Source organism: Rattus norvegicus, chromosome 10 (genome assembly GCF_036323735.1).
Source record: "Rattus norvegicus strain BN/NHsdMcwi chromosome 10, GRCr8, whole genome shotgun sequence".
In the NCBI taxonomy this organism is placed as follows: domain Eukaryota; kingdom Metazoa; phylum Chordata; class Mammalia; order Rodentia; family Muridae; genus Rattus; species Rattus norvegicus.
In genome coordinates, this window is record NC_086028.1 from 56,238,316 (window position 1) to 56,259,743 (window position 21,428).

Here is a 21,428-nt window from a genome sequence, read left to right on the forward strand (position 1 = left end):
CGCCTTTGCGTTCGTTCGCAGAGGCAGGTCGCAGTTGATTCTGAGGAGCCGGTGTCGCCGCCTTATTCCAAGCAGCTCAGTGTAGTTTGAAGGAAGTGGCGGGAAGCCGGTGTGTGGCGGACTACATCACCCCCGGGATCGCTTCGGTAGGGGCTGTATGCTAGCTGAGGAGGGACGGAAAGGGCGGGACCGGAGGAGTGGCCTCGGGGCAGCGGAGTGTTCTTTAGGGAATTCCTCCGGTCCGGCCTGGCTGGGCACGGAGACCTAGAGTTCCCGGCATGCCCCGCGGCTGTGAGGTGGAACGGGAGCTGGAACTGCCGGAAGCGCTCCGGGTTCTGCGGTTTCTGGGCCTTGTCTGTGGCGGTGGTAGGCTCTGAAGTCCCCTACGTTCGTCGAGACGGTGTGGGAACTTTCCATGTTTATTTACAGCCGCAGGAATTCAAATCTAGCAGAGAAGAGGCGGTAGATGAATTAATAGCACTTGGGGGGGGGGAGCGAAGGAGGGTGTGGCTGCTTCTTCAGGGATGTGTATTCGAGCTGGCTCTTGAATCTGCCTCTAATGCATTGTGTTGGAGCAAAGGCTATCTTGATCGTGGCAGACATATTCAGTAAGTTATAAAGAAGCATTAAAATCGAGGGACTGTGACTGTCAAGACTGGTAAGAACCAAGTAAAAAGTGGGAGAGAATAACATTTAGAAGTAAGACTATAAGGCTGAACGTAGTGGCACCGGCCTGTGTCTCATAGCCACTCTGAAGGCTGAAGCCAGAGGATTTGTTGCATCCTGAAGTTCTAGGCCAGTGTGGACAACGTAGAGGAGAGTGGGAGCAAACACGGGAGAGGTCTTAGCAAATTCTTGTTAAAACTTCATCTTTATAACTATTGCCTCATCATAGCATTGGTAGTGTCTAACAGAGAAAAGCAGAATTTTTCTCAGAACTGGAAGTTTGGATGTAGGAGTTTGGTTATATATCATGGTGCATCAATCCAGGAATGTTGAGAACTTTGAGGGAGAGTTAGAGTGCACACTTAAGAGAATTACTGGGGGGCTGGGGATTTAGCTCAGTGGTAGAGCGCTTACCTAGGAAGCGCAAGGCCCTGGGTTCGGTCCCCAGCTCCGAAAAAAAGAACCAAAAAAAAAAAAGAGAATTACTGGGTGCAAGTTGTCAGTAGATATACCCATCATTTGGGTAATTTGTAACGGATGACCACCTAGCTATTATCTTTAGCTAAAATATAATGAAAATACCTTTTAGGAAAGCCATCTCAATATAAACAACGCATGTGAAGGTAGAGGAGGGGTGGAGGTGGTTTCAGTGTTCAAACAGTATGTGAAGCCAGATGGTTTTAGTATTTAAAATACGGTGTGGGACTGGGAATCTAGCACTAGAGTGCTTACCTAGTATGTAGAAAAGCCCTCGGCATACCTCTTAGCTCTATAGGAAAGAAAAACAAGTTTATTAACTACCAAATTCACAAAAGTTAGAGTGTTAGCAGATCCAAGAAGTTCTTTCTGGTCTATTCCAAATGATTGTAAACCAGCTTAGACGTTCTGAGGATGTTTTGGCAATGTTTAGTGACATTATATATGCAAATATGTAACAAGTACCTCAGAAGATATAGAAAGATCTCCATCATCATCAGCTGACATCGTCTCTTATGACTAGAAGCTCAATTAATACCTCTAAGGCTCCTAGCAATTGAAGTGAAAATCAAGAACTGTTTTGAGACCCTATTTTGAAATACAAAAGATGTCTGTCTTCCTGTACTAGTTCTACATATGCAAAATCAATTTTTCTAACCCATTAGTTATGAGCATAAAGAATATCCTGTAAACTCAGGCTTCTAACATAGGCCAAACAAGAGCAGATGCCACTAAGGTTGCATCCTTTGGAGGGATAACTAAATATCCACATCTCCCTACTCAGATGACTTTGTCATTGTGTTAGAGCAGTTGGGGAATGGCTTAGTCTCATTGCCAAGTTAGAGTGAAGACACCGACACAAAGTACACGTGCTCTACGTAAAAGAATTTGTAGCCTTGAGTAGCTGTTCTCTTACAACACAGTTTCTAAAAGGTGGTTATTGTGTGGGTGTAGTCATGACTCAACAGTAAAGAGCCCAAGCTGCTTCTTCCAGAGGACCTGAGTTTGCTTTCTAACACATGTTCAGTAGAACTCTGGCTCCAGTCCATCTGACACCCACTTCTGGCCTTCAGGGGCACCCATAAGCATGTGGTATATGCACATATAGGCTTATACACACATAAATAATAAAATGAAATATTTAAAAAAACTTACGGTTTAAAATTGAAAGAGCTTAAGTATTCTTAGATGACCCAGTGACTGAATAGAAAGTAGTAGACAAAAGGCAAAATTAAAAAGATGATGTCTGATAAGGGAACTGCCAAATAAGAATTTAAAAGGTTTATTCCAACTATAATGCAGACTCTTCTGACTTTAAGGTCATATCTTATGGCATGTTTTTCTGATTTTGTTCCCAACAAAGTCTCTTAAATATATCTCTAATTTATGAATCTGTGTGCCATGTCTGGCATTAAAGGATTATGCAAACAGGTATCATAAAACAGATTCACAAATGGATAAATTAGTAAATGGTAATTTAGAAATAAGAGTAGGAGATCACTGATTAACATTACTGTTACTATTTGAGAGCTCTTGCAAATGTAGTCTTAGGTGCTTTGAAGGTAGGAGAGTGAATTGCCATAGAATACAGTGCCTTGATGTGGACTGTATTAATCTTGTGGCTCGCCAGCAATTATATCCTTAGCTGCACCTGCAGAATCTTATAATGGAGTATCAAGGACCAAGTCAGAAAGAACCTCAGTAATCTGTTTCAGTGTCAGTCTGACTTTTACCTGGTTCCTAACTTTCTTTTTATTTTTTATGCATATGGGTTTTTTTCTCTTTATTTTTTCTTTGCCCGCATGTAAATATATTCACCACACATGTGCCTTGTTTCCTTGGTGGCCAGAAGACATTGGATTGTCTTCGACTGGAGGTAGAGACAGTCGTGAGCCACCATGTGAATGCTGGGAACTCAACTTGGGTCTTACACAGTAACAGTTAGAGCTCTCAACCACTGAGTCGTTTCTCCATCCCCACTATTGTTTCTTTGTTGTTGTTGTTGTTGTTGTTTAATTTTATTTTTGAAATGTATGTGGATGAGTGCTTTGTTTACATGTATGTATATGCACTATGTATGTGCCTGGTCTCCTAAAGAAGTTAGAACAGGACATTAGATCCCCTAGAACTACAGTTGTAGATAGTTATGACCCACCATGTGGGTGCTGGGAACTGAATCCAGGTCTTCTGCAAGAATAGGTGTTATTAACCTTTGAGCCATCTTAAGACATTTTAAATTTTAAATTTTAATTTATTTTTATTTTTTGTGTTTTGAGTGTTTGCCCACATGTATGTGTGCCATACTGTGTGCAGTGCCTGGAGTGGTCAAAAGAGGGTGCTAGATCCCCTGGAACTGGAATGATGGGTAGGAGCTGTAGGAGGGAGAGTAGTAGGATTGGGGAGTGTCCAGGAGACAGAAGAGTAGGGTCAGAGAAGACAGTTGGTATAGGAAGAGAGACGATTGAATGGGGGCTAGAGAAGGGAGGATTGAACAGAGTGAGAACAGGACACAGTTGAAAGTGAATCGGGTTAGCAGACTGAGGAGAGAAGACAGTGACAGGTGAGCCAGGAGAAGCTGAGCTGAGACAGAGAAGACAGAGACAGATAAAAAAAGAAGAACCCATGAAGAATCCACAAAGTAGCTAAAAAGGAAAAAAAAAAAAAGATTAAAAGCTACGATTATGAGATTTTATGTGGATTCTGGAAACCAAATCTGGGCCCTCTGCAAAGAGCAGCAAGTTGACTAACTGCTGAGCCATCCCTTCAGCTCTGCTCCTCCTCATCTTGATGTGTGCTCAAAAGTCTGACTTAGTTCCTCAATTATTTGGTTGGTGGGAAGGACTGTCTTATTTTGCACTGTGTTGGTCCTCCTAACACTGCAGTTGCAAACATAGCACAGGCCTAAGAGGAATGGGTTTACTTCCATGTATGACTGACTTTGTGTCACCCTTTCCCTTCTCCCTTTTGGAACAGCACCTTACTAAATTGGCCAAAGGTTGGATAGGGCATGGATGTGGGCCATGGGCTGGGAAGGAGGAGAGATGATAGCTGAAACCCTTAAAAGGAGCATGTTTTCAATAGCATTTCTGGTAGTAAGATGTTTGAACCAGGGTCAGGGATATACGTAGCTGATTGATAGAATTTTACCTAACATGTATGATGCCCTAGTTCAGATCCCAGCATTTAAAAAAGAAGTGCTAGAACCCAATGAAGTGTTTGACACAAAGAGCATGGGCACTTTATCTGGGATATATGTATATGATAGAACTGCTATACTTCTGTGGTCAGAGTCAGTCAAGTAAATGAGCACAATAATATGAAATGACAAGGACATTAAAATGTAATATGTGTATATGAGTCTGTTTGCAGGGGCTGGAGAGGTGGCTGTGTAGTTAAGGGCTCTTGCTGCCTTGGCAGAGGACCTGAATGGGATTCCTAGCACTCACATCTGGCAGCTCACATCTGTCTGTACCTCCAGCTCAGTGGACCTAACACCTTCTGGTTTTTTTGTTTTGTTTTGTTTTGTTTTGTTTTGTTGTTTTGTTTTGTTGTTTTGTTTTTTTGTCTACATCTTCATGAAAGTGAAGATAAAAAGTGAGTTCTAGGTCAGCCAGACCTACTTGTCTAAAAACAACATAATTTTTCCCCCAAAGATTTATTTATTTATTTTATGTATGTGAGTACACTGTTGCTGTCTTCAGACACACCAGAAGAGGGCATTGGATTCCTTTACAAGTGGTTGTGAGCCACCATGTGGTTGCTAGGAGTTGAACTCAGGATCTGTGGAAGAGCAATTGGTGATCTTAACCACTGAGCCATCTCTCCAGCCCCAACAACACACATTTTAAGAATATAGTTCTAGCATCCTGCTTCTTGGGAGGCTAAGTAGAAAAATCAAAAATTTGAGGCTAGCCTAGGTGACATAGTGATGCTCTAGGAGCATGTTTTACCTTAGTAGGAACATAATCTATGGTGTTTAAGAAGTAAAACTTTCCAGTTCAGAGATAATGTATGAATAACACTACAAAAAACAAATTTATTTATATAGCTGTATAGTTGTCACCTTTGTGTTTTAAAACCAATATATATGTAAATTTTTAAGGGTGATTGTATCCTGACTTCTCATAAGTTGTCCACACTACTGGATAATACTTTTTTTTTCTAGTTAATTCTTTAAAAAATTCATCTGGTAGTTGAAGTTGGAGCTTGTAGATTATTACATTAAGTGCTCTTACCCAGGAATGCCAAGGTTAAGTAAGCTCCCATGGCCATAAGGAAATGGATATCATGGTTGTCCATGCTTACACTAGAAAGGAATGCCACTCAGATCCTTGAAAGAAATGATGGTATAGGCTTGACCATTTCATCGGATTTTTATCAGCTGGTTAGGGTAGAAGACAAGGGAACTGAGGACATTTATAATGAGGTAATCAGAATGGTAGAACATGGGTCCTAAAAGGACTGGGGGAAGAAGTTAAGTGGAAGGACTGGAAGCAAGAAAGCGAAGGTTGGGGGCGGGGATAGAGGAAGGATTGTGGGAGACGCAAAGTGAATGACAATTAGACTAGCACACAGGCAGTTGAAGATGTAGCTAAGTCAACAGAGTGCTTATCTAGGCCCTGGGTTCTAAACCTAGCACCACATAAAAAGTTGGGCTTGTTATACTCCTAGGATCCCAGCATTCTGGTGGTAGAGGCAGAAGGATCAAAAGTTCAAGACCATTCTCGGCTACATCCCAAGTTTGAGGCCAGCTTCAGCTACATGAGACCCTGTCACAAACGAAAGAGTTTAAGGCCAACCCATAGGCTGCACAGCAAGAAATTGTCTTAAGAGGTCAGTGTGATGGGTGTGGGATAGGGTGGGCAGGGAAGGACAACATGTAGATCATTGAAGCTCAGAAGACAAGGTCTGTAGGGCATTGAGACTGTTTATTTAAACTTTTAAAGTTGCCTCAAGATAACAGAATTGAGAAGACTGGGCTTGTGCCTAAGTCTTCAGTAGTAATAATTGAAGGAAATGAACAATGAAGAGGATATGGCTTTCCTATATTTGACTCAGATAGGCAAGGGCTGCTTCTGTCTTTCGGTGGACAGTTAAGGCTTGAAGAGACTTCAGGTATCAAAGGAGCACTCCTTAGTTTTTATTTGCTTTCTTTGTTTCTCAGTAATGAGGTTTGTTACTTTCCACTGGTGGTAATGTCCAAATGAAATTTTTTTTCTTTTTGTACTTGCAGGTTTTCACAGCTGAAGGCTCAAGGTAAAGCAGGATGTCTGTGGATCCGATGGCCTATGAGGCCCAGTTCTTTGGCTTCACCCCACAGACTTGCTTGCTGAGGATCTACATAGCATTTCAAGACCACCTCTTTGAAGTGATGCAGGCTGTTGAACAGGTTATCTTAAAGAAGCTGGAGGGCATTCCAGACTGTGAGATTAGCTCTATCCAGACTCGTAAATGCACAGAGAAGTTTCTTTGCTTCATGAAAGGACGTTTTGATAACCTTTTTGGTAAAATGGAGCAGCTGATTTTACAATCGATTTTGCAAATTCCTCCAAACATCCTGCTTCCTGAAGATAAGTGTCAGGAGACGAATCCTTTCAGTGAAGAAAAATTCCAGCTTCTCAAACAGGAAATCAAAGAGTTACAGGAGAAATATAAGGTTGAATTATGCACTGAGCAGGCCCTTCTTGCAGAATTAGAGGAGCAAAAAACTGTTAAAGCCAAACTCAGAGAGACGTTGACTTTCTTTGATGAGCTTGAAAACATCGGCAGGTATCAAGGAACTAGTAACTTTAGGGAGAGTTTGGTGTCTCTGGTCCAGAACTGCAGAAAACTCCAGGATATTAGAGATAATGTAGAAAAAGAGAGCAAAAGGCTGGAAACACAATAATTTCTCAGTAGTGAAGAGAGAGCATGTAAATAGATCGCTTTTCTTTGTTTACTCTTATGTTTAAGGTCTTTTGGGGGCCACGTTCCCCTCCTTTCCTAGGTTACACAAAGCCAGTCAGGAGATCGGTATTGCTGCAGGCTCCAGGTCAGACTTCTAAAGCAGAGTTTGCGTTCATTTGCTTTTCTCCCTCTGAAACTTGAGTTGACCACCCTCACATTTGGTAATGACTTCAGTTCTTTTGTAACTGTACTCATTTTACTGTTAGGGATGTTATAGTATGATTTCAGGAGGGAATAGAATCCTCATGGAACTGGATGCTTCTGTGTAAACCTGGTCTGGGTATTTATTGAGTATAACCATGAAGTACATTAGAGCAGAAAAGCTAGGCTGAGGCATAGCTGAGTGGTAGAGTATGCTTGGCATGTGGGTCCCTCGGGATTTAACATGGGAGAGAAGCAAAAAGAGGAGCAGGAAGAAGGAAAAGCAAACAAAGGACAGCAGGATACAGCAGAGGTGTGGGGGTCAGGGATATGGGATGGTGTATATTGCAGTATGAGAAAGGGCATGTCTGATAATGTAAGATTCAAGTCACACATAGAAGGCGTTAGCCTCGTGCTTATGGGATTATCCTAGGCAAAGAAAACAGTAGAAAACCCATAAGGTAGAGCATATTAAGGAATTCACACAGCTGGAACAGATATGGAAGTGTAGGAAAAGGGGATACACCTGTCCTGTTCCAGGCTAGTTTTTGTAAGACAGACAAGGGCTGATGAGATGGGTCAGCAGGTAAAAGTACTTGTAGTACAAGCCTGCTGACCTGTGTAGGATTCCTAGAACCTACTTAAAGATGGAAAGGAGGCTTGACTCCACAGATTGTCCTCTGATTGCTAAAGGTACACTGGCATGTGCACTCCCATCTCCCACATTGTGTATGCACACACAGTGATTTATATATCTTAAGAGACAAGCAAAACCCCTGTGTATGTGTGAATGTGTACTATTAAAACTGACTCCTGAGGGGTTGGGGATTTGGCTCAGTGGTAGAGCGCTTGCCTAGCAAGCGCAAGGCCCTGGGTTCGGTCCCCAGCTCCGAAAAAAAGAAAGGGAAAAAAAACAAAACAAAACAAAACAAAACAAAAAAAAAAACCTGACTCCTGGCTCGAGAGATGGCTCAGCTGCTAAGAGCACTGACTGCTTTTCCAGAGGTCCTGAGTTCAGTTCCCAGCAGCTACACAGTGGTTCACAACTGTCTGTAGTGGGATCTGATGTTCTCTGCTAGTGTGTCTGAAGATAGCTACAGAATACTCATATAAGTAAAATAAATCTTAAAAAAAAACAACAAGGGGCTGGGGATTTAGCTCAGTGGTAGAGCGCTTACCTAGGAAGTGCAAAGCCCTGGGTTCGGTCCCCAGCTCAAAAAAAACCCAACAAAACAAAAAAAAACTAGCAGGGGCTGGAGAGATGGCTCAGTGGTTAAGAGCATTGACTGCTCTTCCAGAGGTCCTGAGTTCAATTCCCAGCAACCACACGGTGGCTCACAACCATTTGTAATGGGGATTCGATGCCCTCTTCTGGTATGTCTGAAGACAGCGACAGTGCACTCATATATATGAAATAAATAAATAAATCCTAAAAAAAAAAAAAAACCAAAAAAACAAAAAAAAAAAAAAAAACTAGCTGGGTTTCATGTACACCATTGGTCCTAGTACTCGGGAGGCAGAGGCGAGTGGACCGCTTAGAAGTTTAGCCTGGCTTCCATAAAGAGTTCCAGGGCAGCCAGGACTAAAGAGACCCCATCTCAAAAAACAAAAGGAAAATAAAACCCAAATGTGATTGATGGCACTTGTTATATTTATAAAGCAGACTTTATTCAGGACCCTTAAGTTAGATATTGGGACGATTGCAGCAGGATTTTGCATTGAGGGAGAGACTGGATTCTGAACATAAGAAGGAAGAAGTCGGGAATGTGCAGCTCGGGCAGAATGGGATGGGTTGGGAGGAAGCAGGTATCATTGGGTGGGAAATTACTCAAAGGTGGTGTAAGGGGTTTGAATGTATCCCACAAAATTCATGTTAAAACTCTGACTTCTTAGTGGTATACTATTGAAGTTTACACTTTGATTAGTGCCATTACTGTGGGAACATGAGTGTTCTTTAGGGAGTAGGTTTCCAATAAAAGTATGAGTTTAGGTCCTGCTCTGTCATGATCTCACCCTGTAACACCTCTACTATGGGAAGAGACCGTCTCTTTAACTTTGGACTCTATACCTGTAATAAATAAATACTTGAGTATTTATATATTGCCTTATTGCTTAATATATGGGAAGAGATTTAATTCGGCGCTGACTTTGTAGGGGAATGCTTAAAGAATGGGGCCATAAGCCAGAGATACTCCTACTTTGGTCATGAGCCCTTCATGATCTCAATCCTTTTGCTGACTGAAGATAGTGTAAGAGGATTAAGCACCCAACTCCTTTATTAACCAGTCATCTGTGGGGCAAGTGGAACCCTATCACCAGACAGAAAAGCTCTTAAGGCTGAGCACATTAGTAACCCCAGCTATTCTCGTAATTGAGAGTGGTAGGCATTTCAATCTGTTCCCGACCAGATTTCCTGTCCTGGAGCATGTGACCAGACACCCCACTAAGAGGCCCATGACAACTGGTTGCATAGCATAGAAACCTAGAGTTCTCCATGCTAATGAGGTTGTCTAGATGGGCCCAGAGGCTTTAGCCAATTAGTTTCCCTTTCCACACATTCCTGCAAAACATTTAATCTCTGGTCCATCCTGATTAAGTCGTATTTCATTTCACCTTGAATAGTTTGGACAAGCAAGGACTGTTCCCTTCCCTAAGGACTGCCATCGGAGGGAAGCCTTCATCATACCTAGCCACGCCTAAGTCTCCCCCAAAAGGACCCTCTGCACTTCTGGCAGCCTGAGCTAAGCTGGATTCCTCTAGCCCTGGGGTCATCTCAGGCCTGCAGCACACACACCCAACCCTGCTTTCTTAACTCCTCATGGTTCCCAGCATCATCATCTGAGTGTCCAGGAGTTAGAACCACAGCCTCTGTACCAGCTGTTTCTACTCAGAGAAACATGGACTAGGGCCCATCTCAGGCATCACAGGAGCCTGGCACCCCAACAGGGAGAATGGAATGTAGCCTAGCATCCCTGTGTTTCACACTGGTGTAATTCTGACACCCCAGCGTTGAGGGGAAATTAAGAGCCACAGTCGTCCATCATGGCTCAGCCAGTATAGCACTTTATCGGTAACTTAGCCTGCACTGGGAACTTGTTAATTGATTGGGATAATGAAGTAGCAAAAAGACAATTCTTGGCTTTGGTACAGGAGAAATGTTCCTATTTCCAGAACAGATCCTTTGCAAGAGCAAGAACTTGGTGGTAGTAAACAGCCCTGGAGTCCAGTAAGAGACCTTGGAGAAAAGTCAATCCCCTTTATGGCTTTTTTTGTTGTTGTTTGGTTTTTGTTTTGCTTTTTTTTTTTAAAGGAATATAAAACTCTTTATTGACCACTGTTCACCATTATTTACAATAAAGTAAATATACAGTTGGATGACATTCTGATATTACAAAGTTACTTTCCTGGCTCATTGAACCAGAATGCAAATACTGAAAAGATCGATCCTACCTAAAGTAAGGAATGAGGGTAAAGGAAAAGCATGCAGGGCACTAATTGATATTAGCAAATTTTGTTCACTCACTTAGTCAGCAGGTCTTAAATTGCCAACATCAGCTCCAACCATGATTCTATTTCCACATCAAACAGATTCCACGAATCATAACCTTTTAGTACAGATTTTAACTTTCTACAAGGAATGGTTCGCCAGAGGAGCCTTTACACAGACCCACTGACCTGGACCTGCCTCTGTAGACCAGGGGGCCTCTTAAATCAGAGCTCCACCTGCCTCTAGAGTGCTGGGATTAAAGGTGCGCACCACCACACTCGGCCAAGTCTTGTTATTAAATCACACACTTTGTCTAATTCCATTTTCTGAAGGGGGTGTTGGTATGGACAACATTCTGTAAATTACTGTATTTACTTGATAATGCATCAATTGTGATGGGGTTGGTTTTAAACTATCCAATAAATTACAAACTCTGCTTAACCTGAAAGGTTATGGTTTCAGGAAAATGTTCACGGTAATGGAATCTCGTCAACTTGCATTTTCACGTTCAGTTCTTTTTTTTTTTTTTCCGGAGCTGGGGACCGAACTCAGGGCCTTGCGCTTCCTAGGCAAGCGCTCTACCACTGAGCTAAATCCCCAACCCCTCACGTTCAGTTCTTTTGAGTATTAAAAACAAGGTAAAACAGGTTATGTAAGTGTTTTATGCATACACTGCATATAAACAAACAAACAAACAAAAAAACCCAGAATGGTCCTTCTGTGTCCCAGTTAAAAATAAGTTCTGACTTGAGTCATGACTGTAAAATCTCCCCAGCAATTAAGGAAAGCTGTTCTCCAAACCTGAGGAAATACAATATAGTGTCAAGTATTCTACTGTTAAAGGAAGCAACTACAGAGAGCTCTCACTCGCTCAAAGGAATCAGTGCCTTTTGATGCAGAACAAAACCCAAAAATATCCCAACTACTGTTGATACTTTCAAAACCAGCACATCAAACTTGATTTTCATTAGAATGCTATTTTTTCCACACTAGTAATTCAAAACCCAAGATCCAAATTGTACACACACACACACACACACACACACACACACACACACACACACACATGACAATCTGAGGACACTTCATATTCGCCTCCTTTGCCAGCACCAAGTCCTCCTCATCTGAGTCCTTCCATTTCATGAGAAACATTAGCTCTCCACTGCTGTCTGTGGCACTGATTATTTGCTCAGGGTCAAGTCAAGGCCCCTGGCAAAGCCCCTGGGCTTGTCAGCAGCATCTCTCTTCTTCGATTTGCTATCATCAGATTCACTGTCAGATAAATATTTCCTTTTTGTACCATCTTTTTCTTTACCAGCTTTTTGAGAATTAAGAAATGCTTCAATTAATTCTGGACAATCTAAATTTTCTTCTGGTTCCCAAGTAGTATCAGCACTGTGAACCCCTTCCACTTCAGGAAATACTCCACCTTCCCATTCACTACACGACGGTCCAGTACTTTTTCTACCACAAATTCTTCAGGCTCTGCCTCTTCAACTTTTTTACTCTTTCCATTCTGTTTCCCAGTTTTTGCAATGTAGTTTTATTGGATGCCATTTTTAAAATTTAATCGGAGAGTTGAGGAGTTCACCGCTCAGATGCTCAGGGCCTCGGATCCTGCAGTCTCCTGCCTGCGCGCTTCATCTCAGCCACATCCTTGTTTTGCTTTTTTGAGGTAAGGTTTCATGTGCTCAGATTGGCCTCTACTTCCTAAATGCTGAGGTTACTACACCTGGCTTACTGTGGTTTTCTACGTAGATAAAAATTATCACATTTATTTCCAATGTTGCACATTAGAAAACTAATGTAATTGAATGGGGAATCCCTCAAAGATACATTTGTATTTTAAGTGTTGCCTTAAAATAGAGGGTCTTGTAAATACAATTAAGTCCGAAGAGATTGCTCTAATCCAGTGACGGTAAATGTGCTTTCAAATGGAAGATTTGAGACGAAAGACACGTGACCTAGACGGTTTGCAGCACTGCAGCCACGAGGTGGGAGAGGCAGGGCACAGATTCTTAGATCTTCCAGGAGTGGCCCTGAGGACACACTGTAGATCTCTGGCCTTCCACAGCTGTGACAATACATTTTTGGTGTTCTGAGTCACTGAGGTTTTTGTTTTGTTTTGTTTTTTTATAGCAGCTGTGGACCTAGTAAGATCGGAGTAAGATAACTGATAAGGGTACAGGGTACCTGTTAGGAAGGTAAAATCGGAGGCCTTTTGTACTGTTCCAGATAGCAAAGTTCTAGTATCTCTTTCAAGCATGATATTGCTTCATAACCAGAAATGGCTTGGTGTGTCCTTACATCTGCTCATCCCCGGCAACTTAGAACAGGACACCTGCCCCAGACAGTTGGCACTGGGTCAATTATGTTCTTCTGGAAGTAGATATCTGATATTTTACTTGCCCACAACATCCATAACACTTCAGTTTTTATTTGAGAGGTTATTTTCATATTGTCTGTTAAGTCGTCCATTTTTGGCCAAAAATAAACATGTGATCCCAGTTAGGTCAATAAGAATATACTGAACTTTATAACAAAATACTGAATAACAAAATACTGAACTTTAAAAATACATGTTTTTGGTATTAGGGACTGAACTTAGATCGAGTGTTCACACAAGCTGTACCACTGAACCATACTGCCTTCCTGGAATTTGAGTAACATAAAACAGAAGGGTGGATGTAATTTTTATTTTATGAATGTTTTGGCTACTTGTGCATGGTGTCCCTGCAGAGGCCAGAAGAGAGTGTTGAATCTTTAGAACTGGAGTTAGGGAAGCCTAAACCTGTCCTCTGAGAATCGTGAGTGCTTATAACTGCTGAGTCCTTTCTCCAGCTCATAGGTAATTTTTTTTATGGCAAAACCCTAAAAAGCTATTTATTATTAGGCATGAAAAGACCCAAGAACTTGGACAAGGCAACCTGAAAGTTGGTATATCGTTGAGAATCGGCATAGAGAAGCGGTCACCTACAAAATAGTGGAGGATGCATGATCACTGTGGGAAAACCTAAGCTGCCCAACAGGAAGGCGGGCCAGACACGACGATACTGAGGCAACATGTGGATGATGGGAGGGCAGAGGTTAGAAGATACAGCACCAGCGCTTGGGAAGTAGAGGCAGGCGGATCTCAAAGTTCAAGGCCAGCCTGGTCACAAAGGAATGATGATCAAGTATAAGGAACATAGCCCAGTAAGAGACACTATTGGAGTATGGGAAGAAGAAGAATTGAATCTTGGGTATGGGTGAGCTGATGTATGGTGGGTGAATCCTAAAGGCTGGAGTACAATGGGGAGTCAATATTTGTGGGACAATAACACATTCTGAAATAAGGGACAATACAGGTTGTTTGTTTTTGCTGTACTGAGTATGGAACCTCCGGTTAATAACATTGAATTACACCCCAGACTGGGGCTGGATATTTGAAAGTTTATGTTTTTATTTATCTTTGTGTATGCCATATGTTTGCTAGTGCTTGCGAAGGCCAGAAGATGGTGTCAGACCCCTTGGAGCTGGGGTTAACCCTTGATTGGTAGCTGACCAACATAGGTACTGGGAACCTTACCCCAGTTCCCTGAAGAGCTGCAAGCATTCTTTTGTTATTTGATTGATTGGGTTGGTTTGGGATCAGGGGTGGTGTGTGTGTGTGTGTGTGTGTGTGTGTGTGTTATTTTATATTTTAAGGTAACACCCCATACTGAGGGAAGTCAGGGCAATCTCAAGCCAGAAATCAGAAACTGAAGTAGAGACCACTGAATAGAGTACTTATACTCTCTGACTTGCTCATCCAGCTTTTAATTTTTAAAATTAAAATACAGTCATAATTTCCCTTTCCTTCCTTTCTTTCCCATGTCCCTCTCTTCAAATTCATGGTCCTTTTCTTAAATTGTTATTGTTTTACACACACACACACACACACTCACTCTCTCTCTCTCTCTCTCTCTCTCTCTCACACACACACACACACACACACACACACACATACAGCCTGATGTTTGTATAAACTTCACCTGTGATACCTCAACAATATGGCTGCCTAAACGAGGTCTGAACAAGGACACCACCAAGGTGCTTGCGAACATGAAGCTGTAGAGGGGTGGGGGAGGGGGAATCTCATTGCTCCCACTGGGAGACAACCACAGGTCACTGAGGAAGGCTGAGAAAGAATATGAATATTCAGTCTTCCCCAGGGACGAGCTCCCTAATTTGACTATTACCATGCAACAAGCATTCTAACTGGCTGAGCCATCCCCAGCCTGGATATTGAAGCCAATGTTAAGATTTTAGAGGTAATAGGGCTAACTGGTGTAGTTGGTAGAATTAGATGCTGGTATTTGGGGTAGAGATATCTGGAAAGTCTCATGATAACATGGAATAATAGCGAATGTTGAGAAATGGGTAATTTGGGGACTAGAGGAAGGAGTTTACTGTCGGGATCAAATGATGCAGTCATACCTAGGACTGTAAAGTGAGAGACAGCAGGGAATGTGTGCTGGGAGAGCATTAGCCCGAGTACACCGGGATTCGGTGGAGAGCAATGTTAAGCGTCAGTACTGGATCCAGTATCCACAGTACAATGGGAAATTGACATAACTATTTTGGTACCTTGGAGATGTGACTTGGGGGAACATTGCCATTGATGTTTAGAGGGAATTACTGTAAACAGGCTGTCATCAGGGAACAGTGGGTGTCATTCTTATGGCACTTAAAGTGCAAAGAAGCAAATACCAAATCGCATGGTGATGATACAGGATCAGGGAAGGCCAGAACAGTGAGGGGGGGGGGTCCCTTCTATTGGAAACCAATTTATAAAAGCTCAAACTGGGTCCATCATGGAGCCGGTCCAGAGCTTAGCTGAGGGACCGTGCTGGGCCAGAAGCCCCTTGATAAGGATGCAGTGGGGATTCTATGCTGAGCAATGGGCAATGGTACCACGGGGCAGTCAGACTGCTGTCAGAGGATTGTGGAAATAGGGATCTGGACACGGATGCTGCAGAGGGGCCTGTATAGCTATTTGGTGTGGAGAGATTCTGTACCTAGAAGTGCTGTGTAATCAAGTCAGCTTTACAGGGATAGCGGGAATGTCTCAAAGAAAGGGGAGTGAAATCTGTCAAGGGTCACCCTATAATTGGAAGTCAGTGGACAATTGAATACAGAGGAGACTGAGCATATGATTTATTCCATCAGACATACTGCAATTACAGACATTTCCAGAGTATAGCAGCGTTGGAGTTTTGCTTTTGAGCAGCTGACATGAATAAGCAGTGGGTAGGTGACTAACCTCCAAAAACAAAACAAACAAACAAACAAAAAACTGGTATTCACTGTTTTGCGTCTCAGCAGGAACTCTTTGTTACGGACAGTCCTCAATCCCAGCCCCTTCATCTTGGTACCACAGCTTCAGAAGGCCTCCAGGCTGAAATGAAGTCACCATGGAATTCTCTAGCATAGTCCTCCTATGGCCCGCAGCAAAGGAAAGCCCCACAGTCTCATCTCATGGAATACACGCAATTCCAGGCCTCCATCTCTGAAGACCTGTGGTCTCCTGTTCCACACAGTCCAAAAACCCATCTTGAGCGTTGGTTTTCTGGTGGTCCGTTCTGCTTACTCAGGCCGTGGGTCCTTCTGGTAGCCACAAAACCTAAAACGGGAAAAATGCACAGCCCGAGTCAGCCCCAACTCCCGAGGGGGCAGAATCTTCTTGACAAACGCCACTCACCTCCTCCAGCATCCAGCCATATCCGCTGCTCTCCCGGTCCGCCAGCTTGGTGATCACAGAGTTCTGACCAAAAGAACTAGGCACAACTGGCTCATCCCGGTGTGACGCAGCATCATGAGGCTCCAGCACTCCGAGCCAGGGTGCTGACTCTCCTTGAGGTACTCTCTGAGAGAGGCCGCAGGCTCGGGTCTGGTTCATCCTTTAAACGACAGAAGGTTGAACTCTGCGCTCTACAAACAACAAAAATGCTGGGCCCTCACGTCACAAAGTGGTACGATACAGAGACATCCTAATTACAAACGGGGTTCAATTCAATCCAGGATTATACTAATTGCACTCAATGTACGGGTGCAAGCAGCATCACTATTTCATTGTCTGCAGCGACTCTGGACCGTCTGATGAGCAATTAGACAAAGCGACAACAAAGAAAAGAAGCATTGGACGCTAGATGAAGGGGGTGCAACGCGTCTCCGAAACAAAAGGCTACGTTTCTCTTTTCCCTGCCCTGCCCTCCCCTCCCTTCCCCTCGACTCTGCGCCCACCCCGTCGGGCCCTGGCCACTTAGGCAAGCTGCAGATGGATATAGGTGAAGATGCAGGAGGTGATGGAGAAGGCGATGGCCGCGTAGATGAAGATGGAGAGGTGCGGGAAGTGGTCGAGGTAGCAGCCCTCTTCCACCGGAGGCTCTTCTTCCTTGGGCTCTGGACGCGCGGCGGCCTTTCGGGGCAGCCCGGCGCGGGTCCCCAGAGCCCTCCCACCCGAGCGCCGACCAGATTTCCTGCCAGCCGAGGTTGCAGACTTGGGTGCACGCGCGGTGTGGCCCTCCTCCAGGGAAGGCTTATCGAACAGGCCCTCGTACTCAGGGTCAGAGTCGAAATACATCTGCTCTGGACCCCAGGGCTTGCGCGAAAAGGGACCCTTAGCCATGAGCGTAGAGCACGGGCCGATAAGCTGCTGAGACAGACGAAGAAGCTAAGTCCCCACTGGGTCGCAGTGCAGTGGGCGGTGTCCCGGGCTGCAGCTGTATTTCTACACTCTGGGTGGGTGGGGGTGACAGGGGCGGAGCCAGCAGAGCAGGGGGCCTCTACGGGGTCGGGAGCCTCTCTGCCCAGACCGCTCCTCCTTTCCGCCTACAGCCTGTTGCAGAGGTTGGCCAGCCAGCTTCTAGCACCTCTCAAGTCTTGGTGCAGCACAGTCTATCTCCATAGCAACTAGACTGCCGTGCGGGGGAGGAGGTGAGAGACGTTGGGATCTCCCAGCTAGTAAGGGGGACTTAAGAGTCTGGAAGCAGAAATGCGGTGGGGGTGGGGGAGCAAAGCTCCAAGCTATGTGGGGGAGCTTCCCCAGGGTTTTATTTCTTCTTTTCAAAGACATGAATAATGTAAGGTCTTTGATAGACCTTACATTTGATAGACACATCTAATGAGATGAGGCACAAATTCGCAGTTTTATAACCAAAGGACGTTGCATTGTTGCAAGAGAACCATGACATGAAAATCAGCGAAGAAAGGCCAACTCACAAACTGTCTGCTATTTAATCTGATCACTCTATATTTTGTCTTTCCCTCACAGAATGAATGTCTTCATTCCCTTCATTCCTGTTATGGTTTGTAGATGCTTAGCCCAGGGAGTGACACTGTTGGAAGGCGTGGCCTTGTTGGAATAGGTGTGTCACTGTGGGCGTGGGCTTCAGACCTTCACCCTAGATACCTCGAAGTCAGTCTCCACAGAAAGCCTTGCCATGAAGATGCAGAACTCCCAGCTCTGGCTGCACCGGTGCCTGCCTAGATGCTGCCATGCTCCCTCCTTGATGATAATGAACTGCCCCAAAAGTATGTTGTCCTTTATAAGACTTGCCTTGGTCATGGTGTCTGTTCACAGCAGTAAAACCCTAAGTAGGACAATTCCCTTCCTTCCCCTTCCCAGGCTGAACTCCTGATCCCTTTCTGGCACCAGCAGAGGTATGTGTTTGTGTAACGCATGAAAAAAACTGACACAGTCTAGTAGAAAAAAAAGGAGGGGGGGCAGGAAGCTTAGCTGTGTACGAACTCAGGAGACTGAGGCAGAAGAGGATCATGAGTTCCCATCCAGCCTGGATGTATAATGAGGCTCTGACTCAAAAGACAAAACCAAACAATCTAACAAAACACAACATCACAACAAAACTTTCACAAACCAAGGGCCCAGAATAACACAGGCCGACTTCCCTTTCCCTCCCTCTGCCTCTCCCCTCTCACTGCTATCTATACAGCCTAGTTTCACATTCTTCATCTGCTTCCAGCCTGTGGTGCATTTCACCAAATCTCAGGGAGCAGGAAGGTGACTCAGTAGGTTAAAGGCACTTGCCACCAATCCGAGAACCTGAATTTGATGCCTAAGATTGATGTGATAGAAGGAGAGAACTGACATCTACAGGTGATCCCCTGAACTTCTATGTTCTGTGATGGGTGTGTGCACACGCTCACGTATTAAAACATACATGCACAACACTAAGTATTTTTTAAAAGTGTTGAAAAAAAAAGTGTCCTTTCAGAGACTTTCATGAAAAATCTATTTCAGAAAGAAAAAAAAATCTATTCCGAAGAGAGAAAAATTGAGATAAAAATGAGCCCATTTCTCACTTTTCTTCCTAATCAGACTCTTTGGTACCTTTGGTACTTGATGGGCACCACTTTCTCCTGGCACCTCTGTCGTGCCTGAGATTCCAAGGCTGGTTGTCAGTCCCCTGTAGGATTTGGGGAGAGCATTCACATGGGCCCTAGCTGTGTTGGAGAAATCTGTTGGCAAGCCTGTCAGTATCAATAGATCTGACTCATGCCAGACAACCCATTCTAGTTCATCCAACAGAAAGCAGGATCGAGGTGTTAAGTAATGTGACCAGAGGGCCGTGTCTCCATTACAAAGCTCAGGACTCTGCAGCAGTAGTAAAGCCCACTGGGTTGGTGTCATTCTCACGCTTGTTGAGTAAGTGATAGGGCGAATGAGTGACTGGCTGTCGGCAGCAAGAGGTTGCATTTTCGGAATTTAGCAGCTGCAGATAAGAGTGTCCCCTAGGACAAAGACCCCCAGCTATCTTGTTGGACAGAAGGGTAGAGGGTCTTTAGAAAATAGTCTCACAGCTTCAAAAAAGGTTAAGTTATACTTAAGGTACAACCCAGAGGGCTGGAGAGACGGCTCAGCAGTTAAGAGCACTGGCTGCTCTTTCAGATGGCCCACGCTCTATTCCCAGCACCACATGGTGGCCTGCATGGGTCTGTAACTCCAGTTTCAGGAAACCAAACATCCTCTTCTGACCTCCATGGGCAACAGGTATGCATGCAGCACAGAGGCATGCATGTAGCAAAAACATGCAGATGCATGAAATTGTTTTTGAAAGTTAAAAAGTTCACCTTTCTCTTCTCTCTCCCAATCCCAGAGGATCACAGATCTTCTCCTACAACCTTCTTCCACCATTCGTCCTTTTGTCCCAGCTGCTGAAATCTAGGAGGCATTCCCTGGAAACAGGCTGGCCACGATGGCCAAGGAATCAGATCAGTCCCTTGCAAAGCCAGCCGTCACTAGATGCTTCCTCATTCAGTAGATGGGAACATACACCGAGACCCAGAGTCACAGCATGTGCAGAGCGAGAGACCCCGGAGTACTCCGTCTTAAAAGGGATATCCGGGCCTTCCCTCAGGGCTCAGGGAACCCTGTAGAAGAATAGGTGGAAAGATTGCAAGAGTCAGAGAGTGGGGATGCCCAGGGAGCCCAGATGAGGGTGCTGGATCCCCTGGATCTGGAGTTACTGGCTTTGAGGTGCTCAATATGTGTGCTGGGAACCAAGCTTGGTTCTTTGGCAGAGTGGCACAGATTCTTAACCCCTGAGCCATCTCTCCAGGCAGAGCCTCACCTTGTAGCTTAAACTGTCCTGGAACTTACTATGTAGCCGGAGAACCATCTAATACATGGGTGATCCTCTTGCCTCAGCCGGCTGCATGCTCACACTACAGATGTGAACCACTGTATCAGGCTGGAAGTACTTTTCTACCTTTAAACACAAACACACTTCCAAAATGGGTGAACGGAGAAATGTGCTATAGACGTGGGCTGGTAAAGAGGAGCTAGTAGATTTTGAATTCACTAACGGAATTATTGCGATGATATAATAAACCAGAGAATCATGGTTGGATCCTAGAATCCAGGGTTGGTGCTGCCTGTGGTGCTATTCAGATGATCTGTTTCCCAGGCAACAAATGAAGAGGTAACAGTACCATAGCCAATGTGAAAAGATCAATGCATTTGTCAGTCCTGAGAAAACTACCACCACTTACGATGGATGCAGTTTGCCGAAGTGACAGTCATAGATTATTTGTGTCTTTTAATGCAATTGTCTTGTTCCTGGGGGTTGACTCCAAGGCAGGCTCTTTGCAGAAGGATATGTATTGCAGTGCTCTTGACCGGGGCAAGAAATTGGAAGCAAATTCACTTTCAGAATGGAAGGAGCCTAGCGAATAAAATGAGACTGCATTTGAGACTGGGGGCATGTAGTTCTGTGGCAGGGTGTTTGCCTAGCATGCACAGGGGTCGGGTGTGGGCTGAGGGGGGTTACCAGAGAGGAGTATCCTGGTAAAGTCTAACAGGTTTGTGTGGTTATCTGAACCAGAATGAAATGATTTAAGGTAACACATATTAAAATGATAAGAAAATGTCAAATGCATTTCCAAAGAGGAAGCCTGGGCTGGAAAGAGTGGAGATGGTAATTTTCATCTTGTTTGATGGTAAGATCATGTGGAGGCCTCATTCCCAATTTTCCAGGTCTTGTGCGTCATTGTCATGCTATTTTTGTGTGTGACAAAGGCAATTAGGAGGTGAGAGAAATACAAGCAACAGGCCTAATGGCTGTTCTCAGGAGTAACAATACCCTGTGATGTTCTGATCAGAGCCCACACACTTTAAGGTTCTTATCCTATTGTCTAGATGGCCCAGTATTGTTTAGCAACCGTTTGCCCA

The 21,428-nt window shown here is 44.2% G+C and overlaps 2 protein-coding genes and 1 pseudogene across 5 annotated transcripts; 1 reads left to right on the plus strand and 2 right to left on the minus strand.

Moving 5' to 3' along the window:
* The first annotated feature begins 1 nt into the window (after nucleotide 1).
* Mis12 (MIS12 kinetochore complex component) lies at nucleotides 2-8,176 on the plus strand. 4 transcript variants are annotated; one of them, NM_001395047.1, is made up of 3 exons: nucleotides 2-146; nucleotides 5,815-5,976; nucleotides 6,377-8,176. In NM_001395047.1, the coding sequence occupies exon 3, from the start codon at nucleotides 6,410-6,412 to the stop codon at nucleotides 7,028-7,030; it is 621 nt and encodes a 206-aa protein (NP_001381976.1). In that variant the 5' UTR covers nucleotides 2-146; nucleotides 5,815-5,976; nucleotides 6,377-6,409; the 3' UTR covers nucleotides 7,031-8,176. The 4 variants fall into 4 exon arrangements, with proteins under 4 accessions (NP_001381976.1, NP_001381978.1, NP_001381977.1 ...); NM_001395048.1 differs by lacking the exon at nucleotides 2-146 and adding an exon at nucleotides 286-400; NM_001395049.1 differs by lacking the exon at nucleotides 5,815-5,976.
* Nucleotides 8,177-11,229: 3,053 nt separating this feature from the next.
* On the minus strand, nucleotides 11,230-14,141 carry LOC108352102 (chromobox protein homolog 3 pseudogene; annotated as a pseudogene).
* A 1,730-nt stretch (nucleotides 14,142-15,871) lies between these two features.
* On the minus strand, nucleotides 15,872-17,423 carry 6330403K07Rikl (RIKEN cDNA 6330403K07 gene like). The gene is made up of 2 exons (NM_001103353.2): nucleotides 16,440-17,423; nucleotides 15,872-16,361 (listed from the first exon to the last, which is right to left on the minus strand). The coding sequence occupies exon 1, from the start codon at nucleotides 17,364-17,366 to the stop codon at nucleotides 17,001-17,003; it is 366 nt and encodes a 121-aa protein (NP_001096823.1). The 5' UTR covers nucleotides 17,367-17,423; the 3' UTR covers nucleotides 15,872-16,361; nucleotides 16,440-17,000.
* Between the last annotated feature and the right edge of the window lie 4,005 nt (nucleotides 17,424-21,428).